Source organism: Cucumis melo, chromosome 12, assembly GCF_025177605.1.
Source record: "Cucumis melo cultivar AY chromosome 12, USDA_Cmelo_AY_1.0, whole genome shotgun sequence".
Classification (NCBI taxonomy): Eukaryota; Viridiplantae; Streptophyta; class Magnoliopsida; order Cucurbitales; family Cucurbitaceae; genus Cucumis; species Cucumis melo.
This window is the reverse complement of record NC_066868.1, coordinates 19,229,158-19,256,675: the sequence shown is the minus strand read 5'-3', so window position 1 is coordinate 19,256,675 and position 27,518 is coordinate 19,229,158. Positions and strand designations below refer to the sequence as shown.

The following is a 27,518-nucleotide window of genomic DNA, read 5'->3' as shown; positions in this document are numbered from 1 at the left end:
CATTTGAACTTATTTACATGTTTACGGGTTGCATGTCATATTCATAAAAACTAATTTATCGAAACATAACGTATACTTAAAAAATGTTGAAGATGAATGTTGTAGTTAAATAAATTAAGACAAATTGTTTTAAGAAAACTAAGACAATTCGATAAATTAAATATACAAAATTTGTGTATTGAATTTAGAATATGAATAAAAAAAAAAAAATTATTCGCACGTAACTACTTAAAAAATGTTGAAAATGAACCTCACAAGTAAAAAAATTAAGGCAATTTTTTTACGAAAACCATGACAATTTGGTAAATTAAATTTAAATATATATATATATATATAAAATAAATTTCATAACACTATCCACATAACTCTTTTCTTGAATACATCTTATCATAACACTTCCTCCATAACTCTTTCCTCAAACACATTATCAAAATCCTATGTTTATCATTACAGGAAGTTTATCATGATCCAAATTCCATAATGCAACTCTTCCCCCAAGCCGCCCTTAAACATTACCACTTAAAAGAGGCTCACTTTTGGATATATAGTAAGATAGTATAGATAAATAGAAAAATTTACTATTTCACATTTATATTCAACACAATCTCGTATTATCACTTAAAGAGGCTCAATTTGAAACAGCTTCACTCAATTCTATTAAAAACATTCGTAACCGAAGAACTCACTTCATTGACACTGGATTTCCCAAACCACAGATTTCTTCCTAAATTACAAACGTGAAAAAGAAAATATACATCTTAAAATTTATAATACAATGACAAGCAAAACACAAAACATCACAATTAGAAAAGATTTTAGACGTGTTGCATAAGTTAACAGGGGAGCTTTAAATATCTCTTGGTTATTCTTGAGCTCCCACATATCAAAAATTGATTTACATTTCCAGCCTTCAAGGCTTTGACTCGAGTTTTCAAAATTAGTCCATCACTAGCCAACCAGGTTTGATCAGGACATCTTGTTTGAAGTTGCGACCCGTGACCGATGTCGACTCTCCCTGACGACGGTAGCACTGCATAAAAAAATGAAATGTAAAACAATGAAGTCTTTTAAGACTAACCAAGAATATAGCAGGTTACTAGTTTAAGATTGGATGCATACACTCGGCCGTAAATAGTTAATTGTTTGGGAAAACTTTATTTAGAACGCAAGTACACACAGTTGTGTACAACTCACTGTTCAAGTAAGGTTGTGTTTGAGAAAGCTTACAAAACTAAAAATTTTACTTAGACCTATTTGATAACACTTTGTTTATAATTTTTGAAATTCAAGTTATAATAAGTACTACTACTTCTACCAATGAGTCTTTGTTTTATTATACATAGTGATAAAAATCCAAGCAAGTTTTGAAAACTTGAACAGGTAGTTGTTTAGATCCCGTGTCATAAACGATTAGGTATTTAAAATTGTGCTAGTTTTCTCGGTTAAGAATCTCATATTTGACAAACCAAGGAAAAACCAAGGAGACTCACACCCTCCATAATATAGATAAATTACTTCACTTATTACCAATTGATTTTGACATAGAACTCCACACTATCAAATATGGTATCAGAGCCCATAAAACCCAAGCGAGTATTCAATCCCATGTTAAAAAGAAATTGAGAATTGATCAAGATGGGTGAACCCTAAAGAAACACCATCTTGAAGGAGCATGTTGAGAATTCCATAGTAGAAAAATCAAGAGGACTCACGATCTCTATAAAATAGATGAGTTACTCTACTTATTGTCAATTGATTTTGAGATGGAATCCAAATTATCAAATGTTCACACAATTTCTTAATCCTGGTTTACATCCTAAGTAAACATTTGATTCTGTTTCAAATTTTGAAAACAAATAAATTTTTAAAAACTATTTTTTCTGGTTTTCAAAACTTGGCCTAGAGTTCTGACCTAGATTCTTTAAAACGCTCCTAAAAATGTAAAGTGTAAACAAAACAGATAAACTAAATCGTCATAAGTGGAACCTTAAAAACTTGTTTTTATTTTTGAAAATTGACAAATAAAAAGGTTTCATTATTAAAGATGACAACTACTATTGAGAAGACCAACAAAAAATTAGTTATGTAACAGGACCTTAATAATTCAATTAGTTAGAACAATATGCTCATTAATCCTCTCCCATCCTCAAACCATCAGGGGAAGCATGAAACAAAGTCATTTAGAATGGACTCAATTAATGAATTTCATGCGACGCAAAACGGTTCAACCCATTAGCTACTGCATCTGAAACTTGATAGAGAACTACGCTAAATGTAACAATCTTTTACTACTTAGAGACTAAAACATGAAATAGACTCGACGTAATTTTATACTTATGGGGAACAAATATAGATATAAACGTCTAAGTTCTAATGGGTGCAGAAGTGGCATGTTACCAACCTTGTAACAGACAACTGTGTCATCAGGGTACATTGCAAACAATTTAGTTCCAAGGCGTGCATGACAAGAATCACAGAGGCTCTCATCATTGATCTGAACATGTCTTGATCTTTCCTCCAATCTGGCCAACCTCGCCTCAAGGTCTAGAGCACGGGAGGTATTATGTACAATCTGTAAAGTGTGAGAAGTAATTAAACCTTCTGCAGTTGACCCCCTTAGTTTAATCAATTAAAAGATACCACTCCCTGATTTTCGAAAGAAAGAACACATAAAATTTCTTAATCTATATCTTCAGTTTCTGGAAGGATTAATTTAGATAGTCCTCCTGACTTCAATGGTGAATACATTGAACCAATTATTCCATAGATTTGATTTTGGTTCGTAATTATAGTTCTGGGTGCCTACGTATTATAACATCTGTCTGTATAATTCATGAACAAGAGGAAGAAGTAATTGGGGTTTGAGGATTTAAGGATGGATGGTTCATAGCAGGAAGAGAGGAGTGGACAACTTCTGCTTCAGCCTCCTCTTCAGTGCCTTAAAGGCGCTAAGAGACCCAGATGACACCACTAAAAACAATAATTTCACCAGTAATATTTCTCAGTAGTTCACAGAATTCTCAAAACCTATTTAACCAATGCACAGTTGTAGAAATTATCACCAGGATAAACATTCTTGTTTTCTTTGTCCTTGAGATAAAATAAAAGTAGCCAAAGCAATTGGCACCATGATTTTCAAAATGTAATTTGTCATAAACGGAAAAAGGACCAGTTATTAATGCAGAAAATGACTACTCGCAGTTCGAAACAAGGGGAAGGTTCATTTAAATGAGATCAATTGACTTCAGATTTTAAGGAAGAGGTGGTAGAAGCAAGAGAGAACCTGTCCTTGACATTTATGATGAAATCGAGCTTTCAATAGTTTCAATATTGTTTCTGAAGCAATTTGAAGCGGCATATCTGGGGACAAAGTCTGCACTTGAAACCAAATATTGATAAGAGTATAAAAAAGTAAAATCCTTTTTTTAAAAGGAAACCGAGACTTTTCATTAAGAGACTAACACTCAAAGATTCAAGAAATTCAAAGCAAAAAAATAAAACAAACCTTAGAGACATAAAATAAAAGCTCCAAAAACATAGCGAAAACAACATAACAGAGAAAAACATAAAACCGGGAAGTAGAAACAAAACAGCAAACTTATTAAGTCAAAATAAGAAATCCAGCTACGGTAGATATCATGACTGAAAACCCCTCTATTTGGATATAGAAGCTAGAACACCAAGAGAATGCCTTTAATTGAGCCACATCAAAGAGAGCATAAGATCTTTGTGAAGAATTGTGGAAAAGCTACTTAAATCTTTCCATCCAAATTCGCTAGTCTCCTTTTGGTGGATATGATAAGGCACTATAGGGAGTTAACCTAGTTGAGATGTCCGAGAGCACCTATTGATCCTCAATCTCTTCATTGTGTGCTCTTTGTATATCACTTATGTATTTTGAGCATTAGTCTCGTTTTGTTAATAAAATTTGAGACCCGTCTCCTTTTAAAAATAAAAAAAAATCTTTCAATCCAAATCTTGGAAAGGAAGGCCTTGACTAGCGGAAAAAATGCAGCAAAATAACACTTAAAACACTTGCAATCTCTTGACAACTCCACCTCTGTGTGAGACATCTTGTAGTTGCTTCGTAAAATTGGCTAAAAATATTTTAAGTCGATATACCTTCAAAATATTCTGTTGGGCATCACCTCTAACCATGTAGACTTGTTCAAATTTAGTCTATGAACAAACTTTCGGAACCAGAAATGTGGCTTAATGAAATAATCACAGCCATGGGTGGTTTGAAAAAGTAAACTTCAAAAAGACTTAACTTCAAGCCTTTATCACCAGCCCCACATAGCTATTAAAACCAGACTTTGATGTGGATCACCAATTCCAAGACCTCCATTCTAACAGACTTTAAAGACCGACTTCCATTTTGCCAATTGGATGATTTTACTCCATTAAGGCCTTCCAAAAGAAGGAAATGAAGAATCTTTCAAAGGTCTAGAGCGCCTTATCTCAAATCTAAAATATAATTATTTAAAATCAATCAGAAGCAGAATAGCAAGGAAATCTAGCATGGAAAAGAACACCCCAAAAGTGGTTATTTATAATTCTTCGTTAAAATGGTTACCAGAAAGGCTCTGGCTCCCTACGGCATTGCTAAAGTGGCTATTTATAGCCTACAAGGAAATATAACCAGTGCTTTCTAAAGCTCGAGGAGCACAATAAAATGCAATAGTGTTTTAGGGCTTAAGTGCAAGGCACCAACAAAAAAAGTGCGAGGGATTTTTTTTTTTTGTGAGGTGCATTACGTATAAAAGGGGAATATAAAAAAGACCCTTAAACGCAATAAATTTTGCATCTAGGCTTTGTATATTTGACTTTTTAGTTAATAATAAAGAAGGAAAAACCTAGCTGATATATGGATAGCTGGTTCGAGTTCAAGAGATTTGCATATCTGTTGTTATCTTAATGACTTGGAAATTTTGAATGGGCTATTTTATCTTATCATCTAACATAAAGTAGTTGAAGTGGGAATACTAAAAAGACCCTTAAACACAAGAAATTGTGTATTTAGGCTTAGTAAATTTAATTTTTTTAGTTAATAATAAAGAAGGAAAAACCTAGATGACATATGGAAAGCTGGTTTGAGTTCAAGGGATTTGCATATCCATCGCAATATTAGTGACTTAGAAATTTTAAATGGGCTATTTTATCTTATCTTTAACATCTGTTAGACATAGGCCCACAATCAATGACTGGATCTGGCCATTGGACCCATCATTATGTTTTACTGTTAAATTTCTGTCGATCCCCTTCAGAAGGATCTACTCTATTATTAGGAAGAATAATTATTCGAAGATTAAAATTTTCTTATGGGAACTCAGTTTTTGAGACGAAAAAACAGCAGATCAAATACAACAGTCGCATGCCTTATATGCATCTTTCGTCTTCCTGGTGCTTCATGTGCTGCCAAAGCTCTGAATTGCCTTTTACTTACTGTAGTTTAAATTTTTTGTGGTACCGAGCCAAATATTATGTTGGCTATTGCCAGAGGTTCTTTTAGACACTTTGGGGTGAATGGAATGTTTGGCTCTTTAGGGCACCTCTACTTTTGATAGATTTTTGGATTCGGTTTTTGCTCATGTTTTTTATTAAAAGCAGTAAAAGAAAATAGATACTGGGTTATGTAGAAACTCGAGTACCGGAAGAAAAACCACGATCTGACTTTCTTCTTATTATTTTTTATGATAAAAAAGGAAAGAAAAATGGGGTAAATCTTTCCTTGGGCCAAGCACACTAACTCTAACTTCCCCTCAAGTTGGGACATAGATATCAACGAGACCCAACATGCTAACACACAAATCAAAGCTCCGTCTGAGAAGCCCCTTGGTGAGAACATCAACAACCTGTTGGCTCGAGTGAATATAGGAATGCATATGCTAACATTGTCCAGTCTATCCTTAACAAAGTGTCGATCAATCTCTACATTTTTAGTTCTATCATGTTGAACTAGATCGTTGTCGATCAATCACAAATAATTAAATTTGAACCCCATAATCCTGATGAAGGTCAGATAAAACCTTTTGAACCCAAATTTCCTCACATATCCCCAAACTCATAGCCCTGTACTCGGCTTCAGCATTGCTTCTGGCCACAACCCCTTACTTCTTACTCCTCTAGGTTACGAGATTTCCCCATACAAAGGTACAATAGCCAAAGGTAGATTTTCTGTCAACAAAGGACCCTGCATAATCAGAATCAATATATGCTTCAATAGCTCTCTTATCGATCTTCCTGAACATCAACCCTTTACCGGGAATTTTTTGAAGTACCTCAGAATTCTGTTAATTGCCTCCATGTGTTTGTCATAGGGAGCTTGCATGAACTAGCTAACGGCACTCACAGCATAAGAGATATTTGGTTTAGTATGTGACCAGTAAATTAACTTTCCTACAAGACGCTGATATTTTTCTTTCTCAACTGAAACTTTATCACTTGAATTTTCCAGTTTATAGTTGAATTTAATAAAAGTATCAGCAAGATGACAACCTAGCATACTTGTTTCAGTTAACAAATCAAGGGTATACTTCCTCTGAGATACGGAGATACCTTCTTTTCATCTAACTACCTCCATCCCAAGGAAATAGTTCAAATTCCTCAAGTCTTTAATTTTGAACTCATCATCCATCTTTTTTAGTTGGCTGATCTCAGCGTTGGCATCCCCAGATAAAACAATGTCATCAACATAAACAATCAACATAAAGATTTTCCCAACTTTTGAGACTTTTATAAATAAAGTGTGGTCAGAGTGCCCCTTGCAACCAGGGAAAAATTTTCAGAATAATCGACACCATAAGTTTGAGTAAACCCTTTTGCAACTAACCTGGCCTTGAGTCAAGAGTTTCATCTGCCCTGTATTTAAGCGTGAAGACCCATTTACATCCCATGGTTTTATGTCCCTTGGGGAGAGTACAAATCTCCCAAGTCTTATTCTTTTCAAGCGTTCCCATCTCTTCCATAACTGTAATTTTCCACTTAAGGCACTCTAAAGCAATGTGGATATTTTTTGTATCATGGTAGAGTCAAGGCTGGCTGTGAAGACTCTGAGCTATGGAGATAGACTCTTATAGAGAAATGGCGTGTTTCATGCGGGACATGGTACCTTTCCTTACCGCAATAGGAATGTCAAAAGAAGGATAAGGCTCATCAAGATTACCTGAATGATCCTGTTCAGTCTCATGATCACCAATTTCTGCTCTGACCTCAGTCTCATCAACACTGTCCTTTTCTCCCATATCTTTAGGAACAACTGTATCGAACCTGTCCTTCTCACTCATTTTACTATTAAAACATGAGTCAATAGGTTAGTCATAACCTTGATCTCATGTAGATTTAGAGTCTTGGACTGGAGCTGGCTGATCAGTAGGGGACCCAATTTCCTTTATGAGATTCCTCCTATAGTAGGTTTTCCAAGGAACTTAGTTTGTAGGTAGGGCTATGGGATATCGAGATCAGGTAAGATAGCAGGAGTAGGACTGGTAGACTCTAAGGGGCCATCATAATCTTCGCTCACATTCTCCCTCTAAAGATTGCTAACAGAAAAGAAAGATTGATACACACGAAAGGTGGCATCCATAGTGACAAAGTATTTAGGGGAAGAAGGATGAAACTTTTAGCCTCGTTAAAGAAGGGGATACCGAACAAACACACACACCTGAGCTCGAGGGGCAAATTTGGTCTAGTTAGGACCAAAGCTATGAACATTGTACACCCAAACACACAAAGGGGAACCTCATAAGTGAGGTGGGTAGAGGGATACGACTCCTCGAGACAATCTACGGGAGTCTGGAGGTAGACACATTAGGGCATCCTATTGATGAGATAGCTGTAGTAAGAATAGCATCTCCCAACAGATAAAAAGAAAGGGAAGTAGACAACAGAAGAAAACAAACAACTTCCAAAAGGTGACGACTTTTCCGCTCGACAACCCCATTTTGTTGAGGGGTGTAAGCACACGAGCTTTGGTGAACAATCCGTTTAGAGGAAAAAAACTCACTAAGGGTATGGTTTTGAAACTCACGACCATTATCACTCTGAAGAATAACAATTTTTGCATTGAAATGCGTTCTATGGTGTGATAAAAGTTCTGGAATATAGAGGAGACCTCAGATTTATGAGTGACAAGGAAGACCAAGGTAGGAAGTGTATGATCATCAATAGAGGTCACAATCCACCGTTTTTTAGAGGAGGTAGTGATCTTTGAGGGATTCCAAACGTCACTATGGATAAGGGTGAACGATTGGGTTGGCTTATATAATTGTGTGGGTTGGCTTATATAGTTGTGTGGGAAAGGAAACCCAATGTTGTTTGACTCGAATACACACATCACAAGATAAAGAAGAGACATCAACTTTAGAGAAGAGATGGGAAATAAATATTTCATGCATTGAAAATTTGGGTGGTCCAACCAAAAATGCCACAACATACAATCTTATTCATAAATAGTAAAATACGAATATGGTTTTGAGGAGTTGTTGCCACAACTTCCATCCTTCTAGTGAGCGCATCAATACTTTCTTGAAGACCAGTAAGTGTCACGTAAATTCCCTCCAATGAAGATTCAACGAACAGCAAGCGTTGGGTTGATGTTCTTGGAGGGAGGGTGGGGTTTTCTTCCACAGTCGGTAGATTAGCTAATTGCTAAATTCATCGGCGGACTTCGAATGGACATGGCTAATCGGTAGATTAGCCAATTTTGATGTTAGTATTTAAGCTTTTGAGTCAATTGGAGATTTAAGATAGTATCAGAGTAGATAGTCTAGGAAGGTCATGTGCTCAAACCCCAACATTATTATTTCTACTCCACTTAAAATTGACTTCCACTTGTTTGGCCTCTCAAATATTTCAATCCCACAAATGAGGATGAGTATTAGTAATATACAGTTAAATTTATCCTCCCTTTCCACTGACTTAAGCCTTTGGGTTAATTGGTGATTTAATAGAAAAAAGATATGGGAAAGGAGATCTCTCTAGCCTCTAATTTTGTCCTTTTGTATTCTTTCACTTACCTTGATAAAATTTGGTTTTAAAAGAAAGAAAAGCAAAAAGAAAAATTAACGAAGTTTCTGTCTGTTATCTATGGACTTTGCAGTTATTCTCCTTTTATTTAGAGATATTTTCAGTATCTTCTTTAGGTGAATTCCTTAACTGACATTTTTTGTTAACTTTATGAAACTGAGGAAGTTGATGTTTACATATGTAGAAATAGGTGATTGCTTGAGGAATGCAGTATATGGTACCTCTAAGACTCGGAATGGATCCAATGATTCTCCATGGTTGTGGAGAAGGCGAACGGCAGCTTTAAACATAGGCTCCTTACCATTTTGAGGATCCAAATACATATCGAGTAACCTACAGTTGTGTGGTAAACACAAAACGGTGTTAAAAAATGCACTGAGGTCTTAAACGTATCACTGAAATTGAAGTGTTTGGGGCACATAGAACCACCAAGAGAACAAAGATAAGCAAACAGAAGAAAATTAACTGGACGTAGGCATCTGATCTGCCAATTTCAGCACAGTACTGCTCAGCAGCTTCACTGTCTTCAAGTTTCCTGACATACCATACCGTATGATATTCTATGAGCTATTGATTATCATCTTCGTGTAAATATGTACTTCATAACTTTAACTATGTTGCAAGTGTTTGTACACTATAAATTCACATGAGAAAATATTCAAAGTGCAACAACTTGCTGCCAACTGAGCAGGTGGTCTAAGTGAGAAAATTCTTCCAATTCCCAATAAAACTTGTTTTAAAAACTAGAAAAGATAAAAAAAAAAAAAAAAAACGACCCAGAAAAGATTAAATGAAAACGACCTAGAAAAGATAAAATAAAGAAGTTATCTAAACATCATAGCCTAAGTTATCTTGTTACAAATTGGAACCAATTTTTGTAAGCCCTTTGATAGGGTTCTTTTGTATATTCTTTCAATTATTTCATTCATTCATCAATGAAATTGTTTATTATCCAAAAGAAAAAAGATTGTCTAAACGGTACAAAGATAACACAAATAGTATTTTTCAGCACGTGAGTATATGAATGGCACTGTCCCACGATGCCCTCAAAATCTACAGCTAAGTTTCTGGATTAGCAATTCATATTTAGCATCTTTTTTAACTAATGAACTGTTCAGAATCTCACACAAAACGTACAAGGCTAAAATCCGGAGCACCAATGCCTCTTGCCCTAGTTTCCGGTATAGAATAGCCTGCCCAGTCATACAGGAAAAAACCATCAGAAAGAAAAAGACCAGTAAGTAAATAAATACCAGACTGACATGACCTTAAACAAAAGGAAAGTCCGGCATATAACAAAGCTTACTATGTCATCTTGCATCAAGGATTAAGACGTGCATGCGTAGAAAAGGAGTAGAAAAGGAATTGATATATACCCTCGGATAAAGAAATTAGATGAAGGATAGTGAATAAAATAATATCCAAACAACCTTTTCCAACCATAATTCTGATCCTTCAATCAAGTGTAAAACCTCTTCTGGATCATACAAATCCGAAGACTGTAAAAAGATCTGTAACCTTTCTCGGATTGGCTGTTCAAATATTGAGTTAAGGCTCTGATCAGAAATTTTAGGGTCTGATGACGAATCAAGGCTTTGAGTACTATCAAGTTCGACTGCTGATTTGGCTAATGAGAGAGCATATAGTGAGTGGAAGTGAGGATCACAAGACTCTTGCTCTTCAATCAACCACTGAATATACCTAAACAGAGGTGGATATCAACCAGAAAAGACTTCTATAAGACACAAAATACAAAACAAAGAAGATAGAATATGTGTGTGTGTGTAAGTATATGAATGCATGTACATTTGATGAGAATCAAAGAGAATATATTCATCAAAAGCGAAGAAGGAAGCCTTGGGGATGAGGGATCCCTAAACCTAATCTGGAGTATAGGCAAGAAAAGACCTCCATTATAAGTGGACGAGGACCACGGTGTATGACAAAAAGAATTGTGTAAGGCACCCAAAGAAAATAAAAAATTTATATATGAAACAAAATATGACTATAAAGAACAGTTTTTCCCCCTGAAAAATTGATAACTACAGTTTAAAAACAAACCATTCAACCCATGTCGCTAAACCATTCGGTCCATGTAGTTTATAATAGCTGCTTATTCATTTCATCACACCTTCAATTAAGTAGCTGGCATGGGAAAGAATATGAAAATTAATTTAAATGATTTGGCATCCTAATTATGCCCTGTCTCTTAAAGATCATTCTCCTCTCCATCTCAGGCCCCATCTACCTCTCTTAATCTCCCTTCTCTTTTAATTACAACCACTCCAAGAAAAGACTTCCCTAAAAAAGACCATGCCATCGGAATCCATGCACCTTTGCTAAGATATTTGTATTCTATGAGAAATGATTTTCCATCAAACACTTCCCATCAATAACTCTAAATAGAATATGAACCAAAGAAGAGAAAAAAAGTATTGATAAATTCATTGTTGGCAAAGTAGATTTATGGATGTTTGATGTCTCACCAGAAGAAAGAAAGAAAGAGAATATGGAAGTAAAATTTAAGACGCACCTTTGAAGCATTTCTACCTTCTTGGAATCAATAGCCGTTATTATGTCATCTGAAATTGAGGGGAAAAAGGATTGCGTTTATGTTTGGAGGGGGGGGGGGGGGGGGGGGGGATTGAAGTTACAATGACATAGAATAAACATGATACAATAGGCTTAAACTATTACAATATCAAAAGTATGTGAATAAAAAGCATAAAATTTCAAATATGCAAATAAATGAACTTTAGAAGAAGAGTGGTCTCAGCAGGTGGGGAATTGACTACGAAAGTTCTCTGTCTTGGTACTCCTGTTCCTCTGTCTCTTGTATCCCTTCTGCGAATTAAAATATTCAAATCTAATTTTGGGTGATGCTCCACCTCTGTTCAGTTCAATATGCAAATGAATGAGCTCTTTTCTCTTCTAGTTGTGGAGGTTGGTTTTTTATGTCCCATGTTTTCTTAATCAAAGTACAGTTTCTCGTAATATTAACTAAGAAAATGTGACTGCTTCAACTGGAGTCTGGATAAGGCTACCTTCTCTATCTCCTAAGGTTCTCCAGAGAGGGCTTCTGACAGATTTACCACCCTGATTTATCCTATCATAAGTAGGCTTCCAGTTTCCTGTAGCTACGAACTCTCAAGTACGAAGAAAGGCGAAGACTTGAGGGAGCTTGGGTTTAGGCTTCCTCTGGGTCTCAGGTTCTGGGACATGAAACTATCCAGAGAGGGTTTGCAGAGTGAATTACAACAAAGAAGTTCTTTCCCTCAAGCATCTTCCACAAGGGTGCATACTCCAATTCCATCAAATTCAAAAAAATTCCCTCAAGCCTTCTAATCCTTCACGACTTATTTCTTAAATGCTAGAAGAATCTAAACCATGAAAATTTGTGTTGCTCAAATTGGAGACAAAATTTGAAATGAAGAAGGTTGAGAAAAAATTTAAACGAAAAACATGACTGACTTTAATCTAGCAAATACCTGGTGATAATTGAGATTCTCTTTTTTCTGATGTCAAAATCTGAATGGCAAAATGCTGGTTGATGTCTGCAATCTGTTACAAGAATACAATTAAAATCAGCAAAGTATTGCACCACAGTCCACACCTCATCATTCCTTGCAAATCTTCAAATTCCACACAAAGTAAAGCTGGCACATACCCATCCGAGGTGCTGAAGAACTAATGCTTGATCAGATGACTCCTCAAGAATCTTTGATGCCTCTGCTGCAGCCGTTTCCTTACCAGATATATCCCAAACATTGCTATCCATAGTACTCTCATCCATAGAAGAGTCCTTCAAAAGGCGGGATGGATAATTTCTCCCCAAGATACGCCAAATTGCAAGAGCCTTTGAGCTCATCCCTTTACTAGCATAAAGGAAAGCAAGCGTACGCAAATGTCCAGAGTCCTCTAATAAAGTTTCCAACTCCTCCTGCACCGCCGATTGAAGTTGTCTGTTTTACAATGCATAGGACCACTAAGGTTCTGCAATTACCACATCCTCTAGTAGCATATTTCAAACCATATCTATCTTGAAGTCATAGTTAAAACAAATGAACTGTTCAAAGGATTAATAAATTAAAATTTTCAAACAGCATTTAGTTTGATCGCAAGTTTTCACATACTCGGTGATTTCCCAACTCATACAATTTAAAATACAGAATTTGTTCTATTAGAGGAACCTCCATGTTTAGTAATCATGCTAGAAAACTACTTTCTTCGTTGACTTAGATTTTCTTCGTGTAACAACTTTTAGTAGGAAGGGGACGCCTAGTCCCTTTAACCATTAGGTTGTACCTTTCTTCTTGGTTGGTTCGAGATCAAGTGATCTATTTCTTTAAAAAATAATAATAAATGAATAATCAAATCAAATCAAATTGCAAAAACCATAATAAATTAGGGCGGTAAGGAATTATCAACCTAGTTGAGATGTGCGTCATGATCCTTTGGTCTCTTTGTTTGTACTCATTGTATAACTCTCTCTTGTATTTTGAGTTTTTTATCATTAATATAAAGGCCGGTTTCTTTTCAAAAAAACCATCATGAAGTATAGAGGTAGTTCCAATGCAATTATACAAATGTTGGCTCCTTAAACTTTTATATTTCTAAAGTTTGCAAGTTTAGGGCCCAATTTTAACAATTGTGCAACTGTGAAAGTTCAACTTTTATCATGAGGGTCCAATTTTATAACTATGCTAGTTTCAGGGTCCAATTTTGTCAACCTAGTTGAGATGTCTGGGTACGACTCCCGATCCTTAGGCCTTTTTGTTCTATGCTATTTGTATAATTCTCTTGTACTTTGAACATTAGTCTCATTGACTTTATTAGGGGTTCAATTTTTACAAATGAAAGTTAGAGGGTGTAGTTGTACCACAATACTTCAAGGGCGGGTTTTTGCCCCAAAAGAAAAGAACCATGCTGAATCTGTTTTCTATTACGGCAGATCTGTTGTATCTCAATGTACCGCCAGTTTCTTTTAACTGCCAATTAGCAATTCTTGTGTCCATGTTCACATGGTAAAAAAGATAACATACAAAAAAAATTCTTCTTCTTTTTTTTTTTTTTTCTTTTTCTTTTTTTTTTTTTGGGAAAGGAAGCGATATAAAAAATGCCTTTTTAAATACAACCATGTCAAACATAATAAGTAAAAATATGACAGAACACATGTACACATTATTATCAACAAGTTAACACAAAAAAAGGGAACCGCATACCACAACGCAATTGTTTTCTGAAGATGCCAGTTTTTCCATCTTGTCAACAGAATTTAAAGTTCTATACAGGCACATTAAAAGAGTGTCAACTCCCTCTCTAACAGCCGATACCAGTTCTTTTTGGCGGGAAGCCTCCAAGTACCTATAATGACAGAAAGGGATATTACCTTTTTTTTTTCAGAGAGAGAGAAACAAAACTTATTACTGAATAGACAAAAATTAATTGGAGAAATATTTTGTAACTCCTTAGGCATTGGGCTTCCCCCCCCCCGGGTGTATTTTCATTTATCAATGAAAGTAATTTCTTATAAAAAAAACACTTGATTTTAGAAAGAAAAATTAAAGTGCAGTTCTGTTTTTGTAAATTAAGCTTATGTCACAACTCCTGCATATAGTTTTCTTGATTTATAACTACGTTTTAAATATGTTTTTGAAACTCAAGCCAAGATTTTAAGGCTAAAAAATGTAGTTTATGAAAATTTGATTTTATTTTTGAAGTTCAGCTTAGAATTGAAACATCTGATTTAATAAATGTGGTAACCCTACAAAAAAACTCAATGATTGAAAAAAGCAAGCATAAATTGAATGAAAACAAGCCTAATTTTCAAAAAATAGAAAAGTAAAAGAAAAATGGTCATTAAATAGGGTCTAAATGAATTGCAAAAAAAAAACTTTGGACCCAGAAATAGAACAATCCAATCCTCATCACATTTTGCTGCAAAAATAAAAGAAATTAAAACAGAAAAGTCCACACTAGTATAAATACATAAAAATAATTTTGCCTCAAAAAATCAGTTAAAAATAATATAAATACCTGATAATATGTTTCACAGCTGACTCCAACAAATCTGACCTAGTTGGTGGATTCAAGAGAAAATCGTCGTTTACAGCCGTTTCTACTCCTACTTTTTTAAGAAATGCGGCTCTCTGGATGGCAAGCAAGCCATCGTCTATAACATCTTCAAAGGGAGCAGGGGGAGGATGCATTGCCCAGTACCGATTTCTGGGAATCTGAAAATTCAGAATTTGAAAAATAGAACTACAATATTTGAACTGTATGCTCTTTTCAAGAGAAAAGACACAAATAAATAATTTGAAACTAATTCGAACCCTCAAATTGTGCAGCTAGAAATAAAATGGGCAACCAAAAAATTCGCATTTAGAATCCAAGGCAACAAAAGAGTTACCAAAATCTACAAATTAAATACTTCTATTGCTGAGTCATTTGGTCGGAAAGCAGGTTTTTGTATCTCGTGATGCAAGACATTGGTCTTTGGTTTCCTCCGGGAGGTTCTCCGTTAATTCCCTTTTCTGAGCATTTAATTGTTGCATCCCCAAGGTTAAAGAAGCTAATCAGGGCTTGTGGAAATCCCAAAGTCTCAAGCACATAACCATCGTTATATGGGTAATGTTTTTTGGTACACTCATTTCATCTCTACTCTTCAACATAAACTTCAGGAGCATTGTTTATCTCCATCTATCTGCCCTTTGTGTATGGCTGATGGTGAAGACTTGCAGCATTTGTTTTTTTCATTGTCATTTTTCACAACCCTCCTAGTGGTAGCTATTCTCTTATTTTCAGCTCTTATTTTCAGCTTTTAGAACACCATCTAGATTTTGTTTGGCCAACACTTGGCTCCTTGATCTCCACTTTTATGGTCAAATGCAGTCAAAGCTCTTCGTTTAAGATTTGGTTTGAACGTAATCAGCGGTTTTTTCATAATAAATCTGTGAGACCCCTTATTATTAACATGTATAAAAGAAGGGGCAGAAAGGTAAACTTACAAGACAGCCATGATGAAAGAAGGAATTAGAAATGGGAATGTGGAACGTGCAGAGTGGGCCCTACAGGAGGAATGTTTTCAAGACCGATAAATAGTATCTTTTGGGGACATGGGTAGCTAGGTTTTATTTTGTATTGTTGTTAAGAAAGGCTGCTGTAGCCGAGGGAGATACCCTAGCTCATAGGGAAAAGGGTGGTATGTTTTTTTCTTGCTTTTCAGCTGTTATCTCTCTTATTTTAGATTGTGACTGTTATCCTTTTGGCATTATAAATATATAAATACAGAGTGCTGTCCCTGTTTTTGCAATTAAAGTAGTAAATACTAGACTCTACTTGTTAGTAGCCTAACACTTGGTATCAGAGCCACTGCAAACTGGGGGTTATTACCCATCTAATGGCTCAGCGACAGATGGAGGAGAGGGTAGAAGGGGACGGAAAAGGAAATATTGGGATTGAAGGAGATGATGATAGAAATGAAGAAAACCATGGAGCGGCTTGCGGAAGACATGAGAGAAAGCCATAGTTATAAAAAGAAAGAGGAATATGGGACCTCCGATGGGTCAGTCATGAACTTAAAAGGCAAGATGGAGGAGTTGGATGTCACAGCTGAGGTAAATACAAATCTAGTGGACAGAAGCAAATATAAAAAGCTGGAGATGTCAATGTTCCTGGGCGAAAATCCAGAATCGTGGGTATACAGAGCAGAGCATTTTTTTTAGAATAATAACTTACCTGAAGATGAGAAGGTGAAGGTAGCAGTGGTAAGTTTCGGACAAGACGAAGTAGATTGGTATAGATGGAGCCACAATTGGAAGAAGGAGGAGTAGTGGGAGGATTTGAAGGCCAGAATGTTTGAGTTCTTTCGAGATACAGGGCAGAAGAGTTTGGGAGCAAGGCTCATTCGCATTCAGCAAGATGGATCTTACAATGAGTATGTAAAAAAGTTTGTGAACTACTTAGCACCTTTACCTTATATGGTAGAGAGTGTCCTCGGGGATGCATTTTCGACAGGATTAGAACTGGCCCTCCAAGCAGAAGTGGTTAGTAGGCATCCTCAAACGTTGGAAGACTGTATGAAGGAAGCCCAACTGGTGAATGACCGCAACTTGGCACTGAAACTGGCGATAGCTGAATTGGGAATCCTAGAACCGAAAGGAGGAGAATCGTCCGCTACTAAGGTTTAAGGGGGGAATGACAAAGGAATGTCGCGGAAGAACGAATTTCAAATGAAATAGATCACCATACCTCTTAAAGGAAGCTACCAAAAAGGGAAACCACCAGTTAAAAGATTGTCTGATGTGGAATTTAGAGCGCATTTAGATCAAGGTCTCTGTTTTAGGTGTAATGAGAAATACTCTCATGGACACCGTTGCAAGATAAAAGAGAAAAGGGAGCTGGTGCTCTTTATTCTTAATGAAGAGGAAAGTGTAGAGGAGGGAGAAATTTCAAAAGTAAAAGAGGAAGAAAGGGTGGAGCTGAAACAGTTAGACATCACCAAAGAAGCTGAAGTTGAGTATCGTGCGATTACCAACTTAACAAAAGGCACAACGAAAATGAAGGGGTATGTGAAGAGTAAGGAAGTGATTGTGCTTATTGACAGTGGAGCAACCCACAATTTCATTCACCAGGCATTAGTAGATGAAAAGAAGCTACCAATGGAGAAAGACACTCAGTTTAGTGTTACAACTGGGGATGGTACTAGATGCAAGGGAAAAGGAATTTGTAGGTAGTAGAGCTCAAGCTGGAGGAACTGACAATTGCGGCTGATTTCCTAGCAGTAGAGTTGGGAAAGGTGGATGTTGTCCTAGGGATGCAATGGCTAGACACTACAGGCACAATGAAGGTACATTGGCCATCACTAACGATGGTGTTTTGGGTAGGTGAGAAAAAGGTTATACTTAAGGGAGACCCATCCCTCATTAGAGCTAAATGCTCCCTGAAGACAATAGAAAAAACATGGGAATTAGAAGATTAGGGGTTCCTATTAGAATAACAGAATTATGAGATCGAAACTGAAGGCTAGCACGATGCAGAGCAAGGCTTGCAAGAAGAAGGGGAGCAGCTGCCACTAATCCAATTTTTACTCACCCAATATGCAGACATTATTTAGGTCCCAAGGGGGTTGCCACCCAAGAGAGCCATAGACCATCGCATCCTAACACTACCAGAACAGAGACCAATCAATGTGAGACCCTATAAATATGGCTACGAGCAAAAGGAAGAAATAGAGAAGCTAGTGGCAGAAATGCTTCAGGCAAGGGTGATCCGACCCAGTCACAGCCCCTATTCAAGCCCTGTGTTGTTGGTAAAGAAAAAAGACGGTGGATGGAGGTTCTGTGTAGACTACAGGAAACTAAATCAAGCCACCGTATCTGATAAGTTTCCCATCCCCGTGATTGAAGAGCTGTTAGATGAATTACATGGGGCCACTATCTTTTCGAAGTTAGATCTAAAATCTGGCTATCACCAGATCAGAATGAAGGAAGAGGATATTGAGAAGACTGCATTTCGCACTCATGAAGAACACTGAATTTCTAGTGATGCCATTTTGCTTGACTAATGCACCATGACCACAATCCTCAAAGGGTATGGAGAAATCACTACTCCTTAAGAGGTATTGTGAGACCCCATATTATTATTAACATGTATAAAAGAAGGGGCAGAAAGGTAAACTTACAAGACAGCCATGATGAAAGATGGAATTAGAAATGGGAATGTGGAACGTGAAGAGTGGGCCCTACAGAAGGAATGTTTTCAGGACCTATAAATAGAATCTTTTGGGGAAGTGGGTAGCCAAGGGAGATACCCTAGCTCATAGGGAGAAGGGTGGTATGTTTTTTTCTTGCTTTTCAGCTGTTATTTCTCTTATTTTAGCTTGTGACTGTTATCCTTCTGGCATTATAAATATATAAATATAGAGTGCTATCTCTGTTTTTGCCATTAAAGTAGTAAATACTAGAGCTTAACAAAATCATTTCATAGGATCAATCGTTTGGGATCGGCCGATCTCCATTCTTCTCTTGGTGTTCTCTATCTAAGTCTTTTGCTGATTATTCTATCCAAGATATTTGTTTGAATTGGAGTGCTTTTATCTTACGTGTTTAAGTTTGTATTTTCTTTAAACTTTAGTTTTATGTTTCGTTTGTATCTTGTATTTTGAACATTAGTCTCTTTTCATTAAATCGTAAAAAGTCTTTGCTTCCTTTTTATTTTTAAAGTTAAATATACAAAAGCGTAAGCATTCTCAAACCAGTCACATGTAAAACTTTATCCCTACCATTCTCAACATCTTCATGCAGTCCAACATAAAAGTTGAGCTGCAGAACATTTTTCCAATAAGTTTCTTTTACTGGGTTGACAGCATCATCAAGTTATTGGTCAATAGACATGATGCAAGAAAATTAAGAATTAACACGAGAAAGTACCAGTAGGGACCAACGATTTGGGTCCTTCATCACAAATGGAAATATTTCAGAAGGCTGCATTGTCTCAGATTGCAAAAAGTGATTTACCGCTTCCTCAAATTGCAAGTCAAAAAGCAAGAGAAAACCAATTTGAGCATGAACAAAGTATAGCATATCCTTGGACATTTCACCTGCACACTCTAGGTCCTCAGCCAAAGAGATGGCTTCCTTAAAGTTCTTCCTTCTCAGCAAATCTTTAATTTGTTCATCACAAGGCAATTTTTGATAGCACATAACCTGATGATTATCAAGCCAAGCAATAAAAATTAACACCCATAACAATTTAGAACTAGCTGAGCATCTAGAATGAATTATATAAAAATCGGTCATGAAGCCATTATAGCATTGCATGCATTCTCAGTAGGCATCACCATATACTAAAACAGAAAAGACAATCACATATCTCACATGAATATAGTTTCTTATGGATCATAATATATATTAGTTCCACTGCTCCTCTTCAACAATCACTAGTCGGAACCTTAGATTTTTTATTTTATTATTTTTTTTAGAAAAACAAATAACTGTTTCTCCAAAATTGAATTTAAAAACACTTTTCTTTTAACACGGATAGAATTAAACCACACCAGAGTTCATCATACAAATATTCTCACTAATAGCATAGGAAAACCACAGGGGCACATCAAAAGAAAAAATCTCATCATCTTCAGAGTGCAAAGACATGGATCACCCAAGACAGAAACCAAAAGACCCCAAACCATCGCTGCACGAGTAAGTCAATAGGTGGCACCATTCACCGAACGCAAGCACCAAACAAAGGACTACACCCTAGTTGAGACAGCCAGAGACACAATCTCATCCACCAGCCCTGCAAGCTCGGACAAATCAGAGTTCTGACCACGACAAGCAAAGATGAGATCGCTACAACCAAACTCAATAATCACATGGAGAGGAAGATCCCCCTGAACAACTAAACCTGTCCGAGATGGTCAACAGACCCTTAATCAACGCAAGTGCTTCAAAAAATTTTATAGCTCTCCTCGAAGACACCTTTTTTTTTATATCCGTGAGTGTCTAGTCCAACTTAGGCACACATCGACTAATCTCACCGGACAACTTACTTGACCATATAACATTTGAGTGTCAAGGGAACTCGTAGGAAATTAATTCCTAGGCAAGTGGCCACCATGGATTAAACCCATGATCTCTTAGTTTGTTATTGATTTGGGACTATGTCTCCTTTTTTACCACTAGGCCAACCCATGATGGTTCACCTTGATGACACTTTTTTCACACCCGACAAGAATGGGAGACCCCACAGAGTCACACACTAACCAACCGATACCACCACAGCTAGGAGAATCCACCCAATATGCATCGAAATTAAGCTTCCAAACTCCAACAATAGGTAGAGACCAACATGAGTGACTCGATGGACTCTCCCTTCTAACGAGCGGGGAACAGACCGAAGCCAACAACCCAAACTCCTCACTACGCACCCAAGCACGATGCAATAGAACGTTTCGATCCGAAACGACCCCACTAGACCTCATTATGTTCCAAAGGTTTAAACGCAACATTGGAGAACGGCAATCATCTCCCAATCCGAAACCGCAAGCTTCTTTGAAACTCCATCCTAGCAAGGAATTTGGTTAAAAAGAAGTTGGAACCTTAGTTAAACAAGGAATTTGGTTACAAAGAAAAGAAGGTATAAACGAGATTTCAAGACAAAAGTTTCTCATCTAAATTGTAAATCCTATCATCCACGGTTATAAAAGAGTTTGGCAATGATTAATCAGGCCATAGCACATCTTATCTCCATAAGAGGGAACTCTTCATAAACTAGTTCCAAGTTCTCTCGACTAAGTTCCAATGCTATGTTATTGGTTGGGTAGAAGAAAACTCCACACAAACTATAGGTTTACATTTTCATTGGCTCAATTAGAATATTAATGCGAGGAATTAGAAGTGGTAATTTTCACAGAAAGACTATGAGAAACATCTAACTCTAGTATTTATTTTACTGGTGCCAGATTGAAGAACTTAAGATGTTGTCAGCTTAATTGTCTTTAAACTGCACAGTGGCTTATGGGCTACTTGAAGGTAGTGCTAGAGGCATTCAAGCTTTCGAGGATTTTCAATATCCACTAATTGAAAAAGTGTTAGAGAAGTTCAGCATAACAAGACTTTCAAACACACCAACTTATTTCATGCCCTTGCTTAAAATACAAAGCGAAGGGGGTAACCTTTTCATGAAACGAAGATTTTTGAAATTTCTTGTGGCATCAACATGAAAGAGATGGGCACACTTTCACACATTTCATTCATTAATTGGGGTTTGTAGACATATGAAGGAAATTACGCCTCAAGTTAAGATCTAATTTTGTTACACAAATCATTAAGAATTGTCCTGCAATGTGTAGTTCTGATTGGTATTTAAAAGGCTTCAGGGCCTGTTATTTTTGCATTACCTTGAAGATGTTTTTCACTTTCATTTTAAAGTTTAAAGGTCGGCAGTTAATTTGGTGTATTTTCGTTATCACACCATTGAAACGCAATTCCATGCAAAAATTACAATTCTTCGGAGAATAAAGGTCGGGAATTCCAAAATCATAACCTTAGTGAGTTCCTAACCTCCAAGGGAATTGTTCACCAAAGCTCGTGCGCCTAAACTCCTCAACAAAATGGGGTGGCTGAGCAAAAAAAACCGTCATCTTCTAGAAGTAGCTCGTTTTCTTATGCTATCTACTTCCTTTTCTTCATACTTGTGGGGAGATGCCATTCTTCAGCAGCTTATTTAATCACTAGAATGTCTTCTCATTTCCTCCACCTTCAGATTCCCTTAGATTGTCTTAAGGAGTCCTACCCTTCTACTCATCTAATTTCTAAGGTTCCCCTTTGTGTGTTTGGATGTACCGCATCTATCCAAAATATCGGCCCTAATTAGACCAAATTTACCTATCGGGCTTAGGCATGTATCTTTGTTGGGTATCCCCTTCATCGGTGGTTATAAATGTTTTCATCCATCGTCCAGAAAATACTTTATCACTATGGATATTACTTTCTGTGAGGACCGACCTTACTTTTCCGTTAGCAATCTTCAAGGGGAGAGTGTGAGTAAAGAGTCTAACTACACCTTAGAGTTTATCGAAACTACTCCTAGTACCGTGTCTGACTTCGATCCCCATCCCATTGTCCTACCCACAATCAAGTTCCCTAGAAAACGTATTACAAGAGGAATCTCAGAATGGAGGTTGAGACCCTTACTAGTCAGCCGGCTCCAGTCCAAGACTCTGAACCTTCTCGAGATAAAACTCCTGTTGAATTCAAATGTAAACTAGGAAACTCAAGTGATTGAGTACTAGTTGATAAAGAACAATATCGGCACCTTTTGGATAAATTGATTTACTTATCTTATACTCGTCCTGATATTTCCTTTGTTGTGAGTGTTGTCAACCAGTTTATGCAAGCTCCCTACGAGGAACACATGGAAGCTGTCAACAGAGTCCTGAGATACTTGAAAACGATACCTGGTAAGGGTTGATGATCAGAAAGACAGATAGAACGATCATTGAGGCCTATACTGACTCAGACTGATCAGGATATGTTGTTGACAGGAAATCTACCTCCGGTTACTATAAGTTGGTATTGGGCAATCTTGTAACTTGGAGAAGTAAGAAGCAAAGTGTCGTGACCAAGAGCAGTGCTGAGGCCAAATACCGAGCTATGAGTTTGGGGATATGTAAGGAAATTTGGCTCCAGAAAGTCCTGTTTGATCTTCATCAGAAGTGTGAGACACCAATGAAGCTATTCTAGCATCGCTAACAATCCAATTCAACATGATAGAATCAAATATGTTGAGATTGATCAGCATTTCATCAAAGAAGGACTTGACAATGGGAGCATACGCATTCTGTACATTCCTTCGAGCCAACAGATTGCTGATGTTCTCACCAAGGGACTTCTCAGACCAAACTTCGACTTTTGTGTTGTTGATGTTCTCAACATGTTGCTCTTTGATATTAGCATCCCAACTTGAGGGAGAGTGTTAGAGTTAGTGGGCTTGGCCCATAGGGAGTTAAGGGAGATTTGCCCTAAATATCTATCCTTTTAACTCATTGTATTATTCTATTTATTCCCCTCTTGTACCTATTGTATTTATCAGAAAATAATAAGAACAAAGATATCGTAGTTTTTCTCTCAGTACTCAGGTTTCCACGTAATTCAATGTGTTTTGTTGGTTTAGTGCTTTCAATACTCCCTATCAAGAAGATTCAACTATTTGTCTCCTCCAAATATCTCACATGTCACAACAAAGTGCACAGTCCAATGTGCTATAAAAAAGTTGAAAAAGGGAAAAATAAATAAATAAATTCCTTTCTCAAAAAGGTGGAACAAGAGGAACTCATGTATCTTCGACGATAGAGAGAAATGTTTGAATAGCTTCCTTGATTATTTATCTTCTTTGGCTCTCACTGGGTGTAAATTTGTAAATTTCCTGCCTGCTTTTGCAACTATTTATAGCCTATCTTGTGTGTGTGCTTCAATTTCCTTTGGATAGGAAAGCTTTTCTCCCTCCGTTTCTAATTTCATCTCATCAATGAATTCTCGCCTAAAATATACATATTCTTTCTCTAGTTCCACAAAATCCAACACGTTACTCAATATTTGTCCACACATTGATCTGTTTTATGTAAAACAGTTACAACACATATTGGCCTAGTGAATTTCTTACCTGTGTTGTATCGCAGGTCTTCGCATTGCAAGACAAAATAAAATTCCTTAGAATTAATAAATGGGCAATACCTTGCTAGTCACAGCAGCGGCAATAACATCTCCACTACCATCGTCCTCATCTGAAACAATGCAAGGCTCAGTTCCGTTTCCATTAAAAGTAATAGTTTGAATACAGCTACCAGTATTCCTATGATATAACTTCAGCTGTCCACTACTTGCAACAACCACATACGAAGATATTTCAGCAACAGAGTTTGGAATATCATGAAACACGAGACTCCCACCAATAGGTTGACCATAAGCGTTAACAGTAATCCCTACCCTATCTACCAATAGTAGCACTTTACACTCTTTCCGCAACAACTTAAGGCATGGAGGACTGGATAACTCTGGTAATTTGAATATTAAACTACTCTCTCCTGTAACACATGAAAAAAGATAATAGCCACTAGCTGCACCAGCAATTATTGAATCATTCAGCCACACCATTGTTGAAAATCCTTCTTTACACTGTAACTCCTTCAAAATTAGAAGGGACTCGGTGGGATCATTTGTATTTCGATCACTTCTGCCAGTTCGACGACCTAAAACAACTTCAAATAAAATCAACCTTTTACCAGCTAGAGCTGCAAAAACGAAATCACTTTCTTCACGCGGCGATTCTGATTCCTTAATTTTCAAGCCATTTGTTCGCATCCCACTTCCCAGTCTCTGCAAAAGCCTTTGACTAGGGCTAACAAATCCAGAATTATTATCCACCCTCCCATACAGACTAGAAAACTCAGACTCGCTACTCCTAATTCGTTTCGCAATCAAAGAAACTCCTTTCAAACCCGCCAACCTCTTTACTGGCAGTGAAAGAAGCGAATCAACAATATACAAAAACCCATCGGAACAAAGAACTAAAACCTTTTCAATTCCACGGAGTACATGCAAACAGACAATTGAGGAAACGCTAACCGCAACAGTCCTCAGAAGTGAAAGTCCCTCCGATGAAGAGGTAATTCTGGGAGTATCCAAGCTGGCAGTTTCGGAAACTAGAGCGGTAGAACTTGAATATTTTGGAGTTACAGAGAACAAAACAAGTGCCCCAGATTTAGTTCCGGCGTATATTAAGGTCTCGGAATCAGAGAACGGGGAGACGGCGAGAGATCTAATTGAAGTGCGAAAATGAGTGGATATATCGAACTCCTCACCGAGTGGTTCAAGAACAGCCCTTTCGGGCTTGGCCATTGGGTGGGTGAGAAGCAAATTGATCCCCCAGATTGCTAATTGAGAAACGCCATCAATGGAAGAAGATGAAGATGGAACGGAAGTAGCTGAACTGAACTGGTAATGTAGTTTGATCGGAACTTTGGGCGTTCTTTCGTTAGTAAATTTGGCAAAATTTCGTCCGTCCTCCTTTTTCGAGTTAATTGTATACTTACCCCAAATATGTAGGAAATTGCAAAAGTAGGTCAATTTTAGAGGGGTTGATAGTCTGTAGGATTGAGTTTGAAAAAAAGTTAGAGATTTAGGATAAATTGATAGTAAAAAGTCACTTCTCCTTAATCTAAAAAATCCATTTGACGACCTTCTCCTTCAACACGTTCGCAAACCCTTATCCTTCAACACGTCGACAATAGCGAGCGTGCAGTGAACGTATGCAATATGAGCAATGGTGAGGCAATTTCTCATTTTACGCATTTTAATTAGTTCATCCTTTGTTCACTTTCTTCTTATTGTTTTTCCCATCTCTAGTCCTTCCATTTCAAACTCATTTTCCCTTCCTACCTTATTCAAGGTCTTTCTCATTTCCCATCTTCGTTTACCTCCGTTTCAAACTTCTACATACAAAAATCCACTATTTTTACCTACCCTTTTTCCCACCTTCTCATCCCCTCCCCCCCTCCCCCCCTCCCCCATTGCATTTTCTTTGCAGATAATATGAACCACTATTCTCTGTTTTCTTTAATTTATTTACATTTCTCTTTTATGTCTTTTACTTGAATCATAAGTGATATCTTCTACAAATTTTGTGTCTTTTTGTTCAATAGATTTGCGTATTTTGATATCGCTATTGGTGGTTCATTACTATGGGTTTTGTGAAGGAAATTGCAATCTTTCATGAATTTTTATTGTTTTGTAATTTTTGTTTTCAATGATTGTCTAATTGTAAGGAAATTACAACATATTTTAAGAACTTGTGTATTATCTCGCACACATCAACTAAATTCCAAACTTTTTATGTGTTCCAAAACTAATTCTATACCTCTCTTTAAGTCTTTTAAACTGATTTTACGCATGTTTAGGAAGCCTTTTAGATACTTATGTTTTATCTTGCACAATCTTGCACACATTTCGCACATTCCAAACTTTTCACTATGCGTTTCAAAATCAAATTTCTATCATTCTTAAGTCCTCTAAAGTGCTTTTACGCATGTTTATTTAGTTTATAACTAATGTTTTTTAATATCGCAAATAAATCATACACTTGTTTTATGTGATATGTCAGCTTCTAACTTCAAATCAATTTCTACAGGAACTAAAAAGTTTAAGATGGTTTAAGGATGTCACATGTTCGAATTTTAGTGCATTATGGTGGTGTATGGGATGAGGGACAAAGAAAATATGAAGGAGACATGCTAAAGGGCATTGTTGTCAATGAAGAAATAATACACAAAGATGTACTAGGTAAATTATATGACCTTGCAAAAGTTGACCTTAGAGTTCAACATAAAGATAAGATGCATAAATGAGATAAAAGTGGAAAATGAAGCTCTTCCATTTGAGTTAAGCAATGACCGTGATTTGAAGTTTTATATTCTTAGTGAAAATCCAATGGAGATCCCCCTGTGCGTCTCATTTGAGCCTAGAAGAAATCAAAGCAAGAAAGGGTTAAACATGTGTTACAATTCAGTATATGGGAGCAACCAAGTTCATAACTTAGACCCTCATCCTCCAATTGCAATGGATACATTATGTGAGACTCGTGCTTGAATAGAAAGGATCCTTTTTAGGAAGAAGAAACTAAGTGAAGGATTTTAAGGGAATAAGTCTTTATTAAATAGGCGTTTTGGTACTTGGCGTTCTAGAGATCACGACTCGAGGAAAGAATCTACAAGCAAGGGACTATAGGCGTTTTGAGGGCTAAATACGAAGTGAGATTATGTCTTCAAGAATTAGAAATTGTCTGGAAAATTTCATAATTGTACTTAATGGGTCACGTGTAAGGGTTTAAACTAAGCATGGTTTGAAAAGTTATTAGACTTACACGTGTATTACTTTGAGTAGGAGTTGTCAAGCTTAAAGGAAATTAGTGATGACTAATCTAAGTTGGGATTA

The 27,518-nt window shown here is 36.7% G+C and overlaps 1 protein-coding gene across 4 annotated transcripts; it reads right to left on the bottom strand.

Annotated features, from left to right (window-relative positions):
* Positions 1-632: 632 nt before the first annotated feature.
* LOC103498291 (vacuolar sorting protein 3) lies at positions 633-25,623 on the bottom strand. Of its 4 annotated transcripts, none has more exons than XM_008460851.3 (14): positions 24,264-25,621; positions 19,458-19,733; positions 15,064-15,260; positions 14,250-14,391; positions 12,695-12,967; positions 12,516-12,588; positions 11,561-11,609; positions 10,458-10,728; positions 10,165-10,220; positions 9,494-9,562; positions 9,249-9,360; positions 3,284-3,373; positions 2,402-2,572; positions 633-1,030 (listed from the first exon to the last, which is right to left on the bottom strand). In XM_008460851.3, the coding sequence occupies exons 1-14, from the start codon at positions 25,425-25,427 to the stop codon at positions 938-940; spliced, it is 3,036 nt and encodes a 1,011-aa protein (XP_008459073.1). In that variant the 5' UTR covers positions 25,428-25,621; the 3' UTR covers positions 633-937. The 4 variants fall into 4 exon arrangements, 2 of the variants coding, with proteins under 2 accessions (XP_008459073.1, XP_008459074.1); XM_008460852.3 differs by having other exon boundaries at positions 25,155-25,620; XR_007816296.1 differs by lacking the exons at positions 633-1,030; positions 2,402-2,572; positions 3,284-3,373 and having other exon boundaries at positions 9,311-9,360; positions 10,154-10,220; positions 24,264-25,623.
* Between the last annotated feature and the right edge of the window lie 1,895 nt (positions 25,624-27,518).

Bases quoted from the DNA above. Each gene is read 5' to 3' on its own strand.
- LOC103498291 (XM_008460851.3), bottom strand. From the start codon at position 25,427: ATGGCCAAGCCCGAAAGGGCTGTTCTTGAACCACTCGGTGAGGAGTTC. The intron at 9,563-10,164 runs GTACGTTTTGTG...ATGGTATGTCAG, and splicing joins GTGCTCCGGATTTTAGCCTT to GAAACTTGAAGACAGTGAAG. The intron at 1,031-2,401 runs GTTGGTAACATG...TTTTTTATGCAG, and splicing joins ACACAGTTGTCTGTTACAAG to TGCTACCGTCGTCAGGGAGA.